The sequence below is a fragment of the Hylobates moloch genome, unplaced genomic scaffold, assembly GCF_009828535.3.
Source record: "Hylobates moloch isolate HMO894 unplaced genomic scaffold, HMol_V3 SCAFFOLD_6, whole genome shotgun sequence".
In the NCBI taxonomy this organism is placed as follows: Eukaryota; Metazoa; Chordata; class Mammalia; order Primates; family Hylobatidae; genus Hylobates; species Hylobates moloch.
The window spans coordinates 76,519,706-76,532,814 of record NW_026652281.1 but is presented as its reverse complement, the minus strand read 5'-3'; the positions used below and the strand labels follow the sequence as shown (position 1 = coordinate 76,532,814).

General features: G+C 37.5%; 1 protein-coding gene across 6 annotated transcripts in view; it reads right to left on the bottom strand.

Annotated features, from left to right (window-relative positions):
• TNRC6A (trinucleotide repeat containing adaptor 6A) overlaps nt 1-13,109 on the bottom strand; it is a 213,661-nt gene that overhangs the window by 57,680 nt on the left and 142,872 nt on the right. For all 6 annotated transcript variants that reach the window (XM_058440833.1, XM_058440835.1, XM_058440834.1 and 3 more), the window contains exon 4: nt 12,443-12,464. In XM_058440833.1, the coding sequence (XP_058296816.1) occupies nt 12,443-12,464 (22 nt within the window). The remainder of the gene's footprint in view (nt 1-12,442; nt 12,465-13,109) is intronic.

Genomic DNA, 13,109 nt, shown 5'->3' with positions numbered 1-13,109 from the left:
CTGACCTCGTGATCCGCCTGCCTCGGCCTCCCAAAGTGCTGGGATTACAGGTGTGAGCCACTGGGCCCGGCCAAGAAAATTTTTTTTTACCTTCTCAAATGAGATTAGGCATTATCACCAAGACAAAGGTGTACTGTAACAATTCACTAACAAATCAAGAAGGGTTTTTAAAAATCACAAGACAAACTTTCTACCACTCAAATAGGTTAACTCTGAATGCTTGATACTTTAAAAATCCTTAAAGTACAATTGCTCAAATATTTTTAAAAGTGTCATCTACAGATTTTTTAATAAGAATTTTTAAAAATATTACAGGCAAATATTTTACACTCTTAGGAGCCAAAAAATAAAAGCCTTATAGATAGAAGAAAAGTTAATATATAACCTAGCACATTTAAAATTTAACTGTTTATCAGGCAACATCACATATTTCTTTCTTCTCTATTGTTAGTTTCTAATATCTAATTGTATTCTCTTTAATTGTAAACTCTGAAACCAATGATTCTAGCTGTTCCACTAAAATAATAAGGTAGCTTTCAATAATTTGCACATGAAAGAATCTGCCTAGTCATCAGAGGGAGAGCAAACAAGCTTGGGTGCAATCAGTTCTTCCAGCTTTCCTGAACAGCAGCAGCATTATCACACTGGGGCACAGATTTTCAAAAGTCACAAACCTGATGAGAACTTCAAAGTAGACTAGAAAATTCTCAACACCAAGAAAATTCCAAAAGAAAGGTGTTTCCAACTTCTGTTGCTTTCCCACTCTGCAGCTTTCAGTAGAAAATGAAGGAAAAGCATAGTGTCATTTTACTGCTCTCAAAGTACTGCTTGCCAACTTCTTCCAACCTGTATTTGAGGCCCAATAACTTGAATTCTATCTCATTATATTTTAAAGGATTGCAAGGGGCAGAGAAGTCAGGTAGCTGAATAATGCAAAGTGCAGTTCTGTTTAATGAAAATGAGTTCATAAATCAAACTTATTTAAAACACGGCCAAACACTGTACTACTACAAAAATCCTCTTCTTGCTCATTAATAAGCATGCTGGATGATTTATAACATAGTTCCTCTGTATAATATACATCCCCTGTCCAGTACTAACTTCAGTCGGTTGTGAAACTCTGGGGGGCACAGAGGGAAAGTCTAGCTTTTAAGCTGACAGATACAATACGTGGTGTTAGAATTTCTGTTGTAGTAAATGGCTGCAGCTTTAAGTGCCAGTAGCTGATCTGGAAAATACTAAATGTTTGCCAATCCATTAACTCCTGCCAATTCTTAGCAAGTCATTTGAATTAAATGGCTGTTTAAAAACTTAAAAACTAAGGTTTAAAAATTGCTATCAAATATAACTGTATTTATACTTTACACAAGTCTTAATATTTCTATTGAAAAGTTCCTAAAAATACCAAACAGCAAGATATCTTAATCAGTTAAAAATCAGACACCAAATTCAAAATAAATATTAAATCGAAATGACTTAGTTTTAATTCACTTCAGAAATTCTACAAAATCAGGAAGTATATATTTTCCTGGGCCTTAGGGAAGCACCTAGCTCTGCTTCCTCAAGGGACTCCATCTTCTTCTTCTTTTTTTTTTTTTTTTTTTTTTGATACGGAGTCCTGTTGGGTCACCCAGGCTGGAATGCAGTGGCACGATATCGGCTCGCTGCAGCCTCCGCCTCCTGGGTTCAAGCGATTCTCAAGCCTCAGACCTCTTGAGTAGCTGGGACTACAGGCGCGAGAAACCACGCCCAGCTAATTTTTTTTATTTTCAGTAGAGATGGGGTTTCACTGTGTTGGCCAGGCTGGTCTCAAACTCCTGACCTCAAGGGATCCACCCGCCTCTGCTTCCCAAAGTGTTGGGATTACAGGAGTGAGCCACTGCAGCCAGCGGGACTCTATCTTCTACCCAAATACTAACCACCTTAAATTACCAACACAAAGGGAAACACAGCTGATTTGTCTTGATACACTCCCCCAGGTCAAGATCATTGAATAACGTATTTCCCAGAGTTTTTTCACTAATGAAATTCCAGAATTCCAGATGAAATGTCCCAATTACTAAATTCTGCTCTTCAGCAAAATGAGCAAGTTATGTCTGTTGTAAAGCACAGGATCTTCTTTCTGAGATGGAGGATACCCACAATATTCACAATGTGCTATTTTCAAAATCTTTGGTTAATGAAGCCATTGAGTCTTGCCCAAATATGTAATTCAGAAAAGTGTGATGATCAAAGGTCTATTTCCCAGGTTCAGGCACACCTTTTTTTTTGTGGGGAGGGGGGAGATGGGGGATAGAGTCTTGCTCTGTTGCCCAGGCTGAAGTGCAGTGCTGCAACCTTGGTTCACTGCAAGCTCTGCCTCCTGGGTTCATGCCATTCTCCTGCCTCAGCCTCCTGAATAGCTGGGACCACAGGCACCCGCCACCAAGCCCAAATAATTTTGTTTTTGTATTTTTAGTAGAGATGGGGTTTCACCGTGTTAGCCAGGATGGTCTCAATCTCCTGACCTCGTGATCCGCCCGCCTCGGCCTCCCAAAGTGCTGGGATTACAGGCATGAGCCACCGCACCTGGCCCAGGCACACCTTTTAAAAGAAAAAAATTTAGATTGCCTATTAATCTCTATTCCATAACATAAAAGTACAGAATGGCTCTCTTCAAATTTGCTTATTAGAACTGTTTAGAAGCAAAAGATTCTTCAGCCTTACACTTACTAATCAGAATCCATATATTTAAAAACAAGTATCACATGGGGTTCTCATGGCTGAGTAAGTCTGGAAAAAGGTTCTGGAAGACACTGTAGCAACCTCTAGAGAGCTTCAGCTTCCATTTGTGACTCAAAATTTAAAAATAAGAAACAACATAAACATAATACCTGAACATTCAAGTAGAAGTTAGTTTCCACTGAGTTTTTAATTCCCTAAAGTTATATAATAAAGAAACTGTCATTAAATCATTGAAGATATAAATTAGTCAAGAAATACAGAATGGTTAGTTGATTTTTTAAATTAGGAAAAAAGTCCCACATATACAGTATAAAAATAAACTTCAGCTAAATTAAACAATTAATACTATAAAATGCTAGAGATTTTAAAAGCTTTTACAAAACACGGGCAAACTATTTTCTAAATCTGGAAAAACGGTATGTTTACTCAGCATAGAAATTAATCAGAACTTTAAGTATAAAAATTAATACATTTGATAAAATAGATAAAATACTGATGTGTATTTTTTCAAACGTGTATATTCCAATTTAAAAGGGAAACTAGAAAATACTTGTCCTTTAGAAGAAATTAAAGGGATCCATTCTGTTCCTTCCCAACCCTCCTCACCTCGACTTTCCTTAATCTAAGGAAAGCTATGATTTAGTTTAAGGATACTAAATCTAATACAGAGAAGCATTCAACACACTAGAGTTTAGGACTGAAGTCCAAACTAATAGTACAAATGTGATTTAATTGTGCTTTCCTCCTCCTGAACATGTATTTGCAACTTCAGTGTATGTATTCCCAATGGGATGCCTGGGATTAGGCAAAATTTAGATATTCTTGCCTCGTATCTCATCCTCGGAATGACTTCATATATATGATATGCTCCACAATGTGGGAAATATTTGCATCAAATACATCTGATGAAATGCTAATGAGTTTATTATACAAAGAGCTCAAGCAAATTGCTAACGAAAACTCTAGGTCCAAGAACTAAATGGGCAAATAATAAGGATGGGCAATTCATAAAAAGAAAAAAGTGTAGCCGGGCACGGTGGCTCACGCCTGTAATCCCAGCACTTTGGGAGGCTGAGGCAGGTGAATCACTTGAGGTCAGGAGTTCGAGACCAGCCTGGTCAACATAGTGAAACCCCGTCTCTACTGAAAGTACAAAAATTAGCTGGGCATGGTGGCAGGTGCCTGTAATCCTAGCTACTCAGGAGGCTGAGGCAGGAGAATCGCTTGAACCTGGGAGGTGGAGGTTGCAGTGAGCCGAGATCGCGCCATTGCACTCCAGCCTGGGCGACAGAGTGAGACTGCATGACAAAAAAAAAAAAAAGATAAAAAGAAAAAAGTACAAGTGATTATGCATGGTAAACAAATAAATACAAGTCAAAGAAAAAATATCAATTTTGGCCTGCCAAATTTATCAAGTTGATAGATCCCATCCTCATGTTTTAAGACCTATTCCTCGCACTGCACTGTGATTCACCTTTGCTGGGCTGGGTTCTGCTTTAATGGGAAGCAAAAGCAAATCACTTCTGGGTGTGGAGGAACCCTGAATTAACTACAGAAACTGCTAGCATATCATTTCAAGGGACTGAAAGGTTGCTAGGATACTGCAAAACCACAATGGTGGATATTAAAATTTACCAAGTATCAGCCAGATGCCAGGCAATGTATCTGTTATCTCTTTATTCTCTTTGTGATTCCATAAATTTGAAATATTATTCCCATTTTACAGATGACGCAAATACAGTTCAGAAAGCTATTCATGCTCGAACATCTAGTAAATGGCAGAGGTGAAATTTAAAACCCAATCTGATCCCCAAACAAGTGTTCCTTCTAGTATACATTATTTTCATCTTAATTATAAGGGCAAAAACAAACTCTCTAAAAACAAAGGGCTAACTACCGATTAACCATTTTAAAAATTATTTCATAGCCATTAAACTAATGTTTTTTTGTATCTACTTCCTGTTTCCTTTGTCCTATAGATCAGTCTCATCAGACATGCGAAGGTATAAAATCTTTCATTTCTACCAAATTTAATAATGTATTAGTATTTAAAAGCAACAAATCTACATTTGTTAGAAATAATCCTTGCCTAAAGCCAAAAGGGGTCTCCTTAGCATTCTTCATAGCCTCCCTGAGTACATAAATCTAGACTTACATGTATAAATCTATGGAAATCATTTTCCTTTCACAATAGGAGGAAAGAAAAAATAGTGACTTTGTTACATGATCTACCTAAAAATAATCATTTTATTAACTATTTCCCATGAAAGTGGAAGGCCATTTTTTTTTTCATCCTGTTAGTGCAGAGCTACAAATCTTATTTGTTACATAGCTCAAAGACATCTTCCACGGGAAGAAAAATACCTGCCATTAGTAAATTCTTAACTGGTATGAACCTATGCTTCTATTTTAAAGAGGTTAGTGCACATATGCCTTCTAAATATCTCATAAAAAACCACCATAGCACATTTAAAATCCTGGTATTATTACTTAATACCATCCTACAACACAAAAATTATTTCTACTATGCAGACTGTGGAGAAAAACAGTGAACTAAGCCCCAATTCTAACAGCAGAACTACCCAACCTGTGTGATGGAAACAGGCTATGGGGAAATGGGGTGATTAGACTTGACTCTCTGGGATTGTCATCTTCAGCTGTGAGTGGCCTCTTCTGTTTACCCTAATGGCCCTGCAATTATCATTTTCTCCGTGTATCATTAGGTTACATGCTTGAAGTTACAAACTACTTGAGCCTCAATTTTCTCCTCTGAGAATCTAGGCAGTACAGTAACCCCTACGAAGCCATCAAAGTTCCTGAAATTCGTTATAATAGAAGGCTTGTAATTGGGAAACTTAAGGTCTTATGGATTCCCACAAAAATTAAAACTGGAACTACCATATGACTCAGCAATTCCTCTTCTAGGTATACAGTAGTCCCCCTCCTTTTCCAAGATTTCACTTTCCAAAGTCTTACTTACCCCATGATCAGCCACAGTACAAAAATAGGCAAGAACAGTACAATAAGGTATTTTGAGAGAGGGACCAAATTCTGATACAATAGATCATTATAATTGTTCTATTTTATTTTATTATTAGTTGTTGTTAATCTCTTACTATACCTAATTTATAAATTAAACTTTATCACAGGTATGTTGTATAGGAAAAAGCATATTATTAATAGTATATATGAGGTTCAGTACTATCCGAGGTTTCAAGCATCCACTGGAGTCTTGGAACGGATTCTCTGTGGATACGGGGGGATTACTGTATACCCAAAGGAAATGAAATTAGAACCATGTAGAAATATCTGTACTCCCATGTTCATGCCAGCATTATTCACAATGGCCAAGATATGGAAACAAACAACCTATGGATAAATAAAGATGAATAAATTGTGGTCTGGGCGCAGTGGCTCAAGCCTGTAATCCCAGCACTTTGGGAGGCTAGGTGGGCGGATCATTTGAGGTCAGGAGTTCGAGACCAGCCTGGCCAACATGGTGAAACCACGTCTCTACTAAAAATACAAAAATTAGGTGTGGTGGTACGCGCCTGTAATCCCAGCTACCCACGAGGCTAAGGCACAAGAATCGTTTGAACCCGGGAAGTGGAGGTTGCAGTGAGCTGAGATCATGCCACTGCACTCCAGCCTGGGCGACAGAGCAAGACTCTGTCTCAAAAAAAAAGGAAAGAAAAGAAGAAATTGTGGCAAATATATACAAAGGAATATTATTCAGCCTTTAAACAGGAGAGCCTGCCATTTGCCACAACATGGATGAACCTGGAAGACATTATGCTGAGTGATGTAAGCCAGACACAGAAATAAAAATACTGCCAAGATCTCACTTATAAGTGGAATCTTAAAAAAACAAAAACAAAAACAAAAAAACAGTCAAATACATTGAAACAGAGAGCAGAATAGTGGTTAGGGAGGGTAGATACAGGTCAAAGGGTACAAAGTTGCAGTTATGTGGGTGAGTCTAGGGATCTGATATATAGTTAATAATATTGTATTGTATACTGGAAATTCGCTGAGAGTAGATTTTAGGCGCTCCTACCAAAAAAACAGGGTTAACTGTGAGGTGATAAGTATATTAATTTGCTTGACTGTAGTATTCATTTCACTATGCATATGCATACCAAAACATTATGTTGTACACCTTAAATATATATAATAAATAAGATCTTATGGAGAAAATGGAGTGATAAGTTCAGATCACAGGTAAATGATAAAGGCCTTTAATCACATATTTACCTTTACTAAAATAAAGATGAGAATGGAAGTGCAGTGGGAACAGGAACCTGGGGGTTGTTTTGTTCACGCTTATTACCAGTGACCATAACATTGCATAAAACAGGGTCGGCAAACAGTAAGTATTTCATGAATGACGAATGAAGGAAACAATGTCACTTTATGAAACCTGAGTTTAGAATAATGGATTATTACATAAGTATTTTTCATTTCCTTCATTTCTCAAGATGACCTCATGAGATAGTGAAACACGGATGATACTGGCAGTGATGACTGAAAGAAAAAGTAAAGAGGTGCTCTGTTTATTAATGAGAAGGGGACAAACTAAAAACTTCTTCCTTCAACACAAACTTAGCCATCTCAGTCACATTCCAGAGGCTAAACTGTGTGCTATGACTTTAACAAACGTACTGGTCAACAGGCATACAGGAAAGGGATTTAACTGTTGTCCAAGCCCTTCAGAAAGAGTCCTCCACCCTTTGAAGAATGATGAAATTAAGGGTTCTTTTTTAGCAAAATTGTCATTACATTTCCCTTACAGGTGTAGCAAAAAAAACACTTCGAACATAATTTAGTACTCTGGTTTTGCTCCACAGAAGGATCAGTGTTTACTGCATAGAGATCAAAGCATGCAGGTGATTTTAGAATCAGCTGCTTGCTTGGCTCTCAAAACTCTTGTTCATTTTCATCAACAACCAAAGATGTAATAAACAATTTAAGACCCAATGCCTCACCCATCACAAAGCTGTCAAATCATCCGATTCACAAAATTATACTGGTGCTACAATTTTTTTAAAAAAATTCTACATGCTTCATCAATAGAGAAATACTATAAAATCTGTTCCAAGATCTTTCTGGATTCCTTTTAAAAGATGAGTTGTTTTAGTTTATTCAGTGACTATTGTTGCAGCATAAGCAATGGTGTGTCCTTCACATCTTGTCTTCCATGTAACTGCAGGGGTGTTTTTAAAGAAACAGAAGCGGTAGAGCCCAGTCAAGTTCGTAGTCAAATTCTGGCTCAGGCACTCGTTAGCTGCATAACCTGGGCAAGTTAGTTAACTTTTCCTAGCCTAATTTCACCTGTAAGTGGTGCTAATATCTACTTTCAAAGGGCTGCTGAGAGGATTAAATGTAAACTTACCTTGTGCTAATATACACTGAAGGCCTACTCCCACATCAATTTTTAAATATAGACTATGTGAGTCCCAGAGTACCCAGCCCCTGCCCTGGATCCCAAAGATTTCCAAAATTCAGTAACTAAAGTAACTCTTAGCACATTAAGAAGCTTTTAGGACCCTGTTCTGAATTGCTGATACCCATTCATTATTAGTGGTTAAATATTTAGAACATTTTCCTTGAGTAAATGAAATAAAGCACAGTGCCTGGCACATAGAAGGTGCTCTAAGTCAGCTATAATAATGTCTACAATATGATTTGACATGCAGCTGACTTAATAGTGAATATTTTTATCACCCAGATGTAGTAACATTGTGTTTGATAGAAAAACAAATATTAAGGATAGAATTGATAAAAACTAACTGTGCCAATTGTGGCAGGAAAAAATGTATAAATGTTGATTCAATTTCATGAGTTTTTAATTAACCCAGAAACAGAACGGCAGTAATAAACTAAACTTCACTATTTTACCACCCAAAAAATAAAATCTTAATCCTTTTTTCTCCATTGCTGTTTCCCACCAGGATCTCCCTGGGCTTCCCATAACTCCCTTAGGAGCTCAGGGGTTTATTACTCTTTGGAAGATAGCTTGCTCATGAAATCACTCAAAAAAAGCACTGGCACTGATATGAAGGAGTGAGACAGGGAGGGGAAGAGACAGAGGAAAAAGAGGATAGGAGACAGAGAGAGAGAGAATTAGCTGTCAAAAATCAACAGTGCTTACGTATTCTTTTGAAATCAATGTACAATCAACATGCTTCCCAAAAAACTCAATGTCAGCCAGCTGCGGTGGCTCACGCCTACAGTCTCAACTACTCAGGAGCCTGAGGCAGGAAGATCATGTGAGTCCAGGAGTTTGAGACCAGCCTGGGTAACGTAGCACGATCACGTTTAAAAAAAGAAAAAGAAAAAGAAATAGCCTGCTCCTACAGTCCCAGCTACTCAGGAGGCAGGAGGATTGCTTGAGCCCAGAAGTTCAAGGCCACAGTGAGCTATGATTGTGCACTACACTCCAGAGCGAGACCTTGTCTCCTTAAAAAAAAAAAAAAGTCCATGTCAGAGTTGTAAAACTGTTTTTATCACTTCTCGGCCTTTTGGCTAAGATCAAGAGTTGTAAAACTGTTTTTAAAAAATTTTCTTATTCTCAACCAAGTTCCCAAGGACACTCTGAAGAAGGAATATTAGCTCTTTCCTTGCCTTTACATTATATATACCACAGGGCATCTTAAAATTTATCCATCTATCCCTATACCTCACCTGAAGTTTTTTAGCACTTCACTCTCCTGCTGTTTCAAGGACATACTCATAAGATACATATTTTAAAAGATTTTTTAAATATTCAAATATTTATGTTCTTTACAGTTTTTCAAAGTTGAAGTCAGAAGAATAAAACTTTCAAGAATGTCATTATGTTCCCCATTACACTTTAGAGCTATGTTGTCCTGTAAGATTAAAAATTTAGTTCCTCAGTCACAGCCCCATTTCTAGTACCTGACAGCCACATGTAGCTAAACTTGGTCTTTACACAGACTCTACAACACAGAAAGAGAAAAAAATCATACTGACATTATGAACTGCAAGAGAAGCAAGAATTCTGGAATAGGCAGACTCTTCTGATTTTTAAATGTTGGCAGTCATTTTAAAATGTTCAGGATAATAATAAAAACACTGCAGAAACCAGAAACTGGGGAGACCTGACAACTAAATGCAAGGTAGCATTTTGCATCGGATCCTAGAATGGAAAGTCGTTAATGGAAAAACTGGTGAGGTTAGTATCATGGTTGGTTTTTTAGTTTTGACAAATGTACCATGGTAATGTAAGATGCTAATAATCAGGGAAACTGAATGAAGCGTATATGAGAAGTCTCTGTACTATCTTTCCAACTTTTTTGTAAATCTAAAATTATTCCAAAATACAAAGTTTAGTAAACACCACCACCACCAAGTAGGCCACGTCTGCCCCTCAAGTCTCCAGTTTGTAATCTCTAACCACTGTGTGAACCCCAAACTATAAATACTACCTAGACAAATACATAGCACAGAAATAAAACAATACATTTTCATGAATCAGAAAAAATGTGAACAATTATGAAGAGAGACAGCATGAAAAGAAGGATGACGAGTGAAATCGCTGGCAAAACAACAAAATGTATTCTGAAGTGACTTTCATATACTCAGCCTATCATTCTGAGTTGTGGAAAAATCTAAAAACAAGAAGACTAAATATGTTCATATTTTATGTAAGGCTAGAAGAAAATTATTTACATTTAGAAATGATACAAACACTAGGTACTCAAAGATGTTGAAGAACAAATATCCATGGATCAGTCAAAAATCTAAGAATATAACCAAGTGCCCAAATTTCAGATTATAACATTCTAAGAAACTGGAAAGGGAGAGATCAATGGTACTTGGAGAGACCCATTCAAGGATGAACTCTGAGAGGTTTAGGAAAGCTGAAAGGCCTGATAAAGACATCCTTGGCTGAGAAACTGGATAAAAAAGAAACAAGAATGAACATGAAAGAGATAAGAATGCTCTAAAAAGTATAAGGACTGATGGAAAACAGGCTGGTTAGGTCAAGGGAGGTTAGATTAATGAGGGCCTTGAAAGCTAAGCAAAGGAGTTTGGTCTTGAAGCAAGAACAACTAGGGACAACTTACCATTGCTATGTGGGGGAGAGGAGTGGGGAAAATAGTCTTAGGAAAATTAATCTGGTAACATTCCTACTAATTTGGCAATGTTCCTCCCTACATTCCGCATCCTTGTAACTGTCGTAGACATTCCAAGTTCAAAGCCACAACAGCACCTTCAACTCCTCTTCTGATCTCACCAGTTGCCAGTCCTGTCAATTATCCCTCACACATAAGTCACCAACCTTCTACCTCTACTGCCAACACCTCAGTTCAAACCCTCATGACCCTCTCTAATCTTGCTTCTGTTGGTGACTTTAGGCACTACTGGCAAAGTTAAATTTCTAAAGCACAGCTTATGACCATGACATTCCAAATCCAAACACCTTTGCTGGCTTAACCAACATGAAGCCCTGTGGCTCCCTCTATCTCCGGGCCTATATTCAGTCACTTCCCCCCAACTCTAGAGAGAAAAGATGCATATTGTATTCCCCATGCTGTCTACCTGCCTCCTCTGCTCACAATGCCTTTCTTCTCTTAGCTCTACCTTTCAAATCCCTATCTGTCTTCCAACCAATACTGCCCATGTACAGTAGTTGATAGCTTTAAAAAATGGAAAACAAAGTAAAACAAAGCACCATGTCACTCTGCTTAAGTCTTGAATGCCTCCTAACTGCCTGTCACATAAAAAGTCCAAGCTTGTTGGTACAAACAGCACATAAATTAACCCACTTTGACCTGGCCCCTATCTATCTTTTCAGCCTCAACCCTGCCCACTTATCACTGAATATTTAACACTCTAGGAATACCACCACTGCATACTACATCATGTTATGGAATACCACCACTGCAAGCCACATCACGTTATTTCTTATCTCTGTGTCTCGAATCATGCTTGAACCATTTCATTCCTTCTTTGAACCATTTCATTCCTTCATTCATCTTTTTTTGAGGGGTAAGATTATACTTTTGATAGAGCTTAAAATAAAAATTCAGAATCTTGAGGCCTAACAAGTTCAGCACCTGAGAGCTTTACACCTTTCATTACCAAGTGGTCAGCTCCTGGGAGGGTGAAGAACTCCTGATTCAGGATCTGAGAGGAATTAGTCTCCTGTTTCCTTATCACTCCAATGTCTTTTGCTTGGGGTCTAATGGGTACTGTTCAAACCTGACACAATGTGTAAGGTTTGCAATCTACTATTCTAAGTGATAATAGAGATGGATGTCACTACCTGTCTATAAGAAGGAATGGGGGACATTCTTCAGAGAACAAGAAATAAAGCAGGCAGAACCCCTAAGGGATAGAGTGGGGTCCTAGAGGTTACCCCACACAAGAAGACTTTTAGAAGGAAGACTGAAGGAAAGGTGCCTGTGCCCCAAGAGTCAAAACAAGGGAGTACCTTAGGAAGCAGTGCTTACTCTTATCCTATGAGACAGCTTTAAGGCAGGTCTGAGGCAGTGCACTCTAAATGTGGTCACAAACACCACAATAACCATGAAATCCCAAAGGACGACCCCAGGGTATGTCACTGAAGAAGTCTAATCCCAACCGTTTCTTTCATGCTCTTCTCTCTCCCATCCTTGAGGTGAACAAAAATGCACGTAAACAACCTTGCTTTAATGAAAAAAGGGATAAAAAATAGCTTTAAACAACGTACCTTTGATTTTTTGTTCAGTGGCCTAAAATAAAAACAAACAAACAAAAAACAATGTAAATATGAAACTGAAAGAAATGGGCTGTTATGATAAAATGTTCATATATTAATATAAGACATACACACCTTTATTAAATAAGGAATTTCTCAAATAGATGAACTGCACAGGAAAAGATATGCAAGGAAAGCATGCTTTTCCCACAGATGTGCCCCATTATCCCTGATACTATGTTTATTAATTTAAAATACCTAATTTTTGTGACACTAAGCATAGAAGACATCACTGTATGACAGTATATAATTTTTTAAATGGGAGCTGCACTTTTCTCATGTCCTTTAAAAATGATTTTTATACAAACTGCCACCTTTACATTTAATGGATTTAATATATTTTGCATGTTTAAATGGCTTCAAAAATTGTTACAAGTGATAAAAAGATGAATTAGGTTTTCTGTAAGAAAAGCTGTATATATAATCACTTTGGCCAAATTAGTATTAAATTTAACTCCTGGAGGTTAGGCTGCTATTGCAATTAAACTTAGTCAACTTTTAAGTATCTAAGTATTTTTGAGTGGAAAAAAATTTCAAACTAATTTATCACTCTGACACATCTGACAATCCATTAAAATTACTGTGATCAGAAGCTGAACTGACATGAACTCTGTTTTCA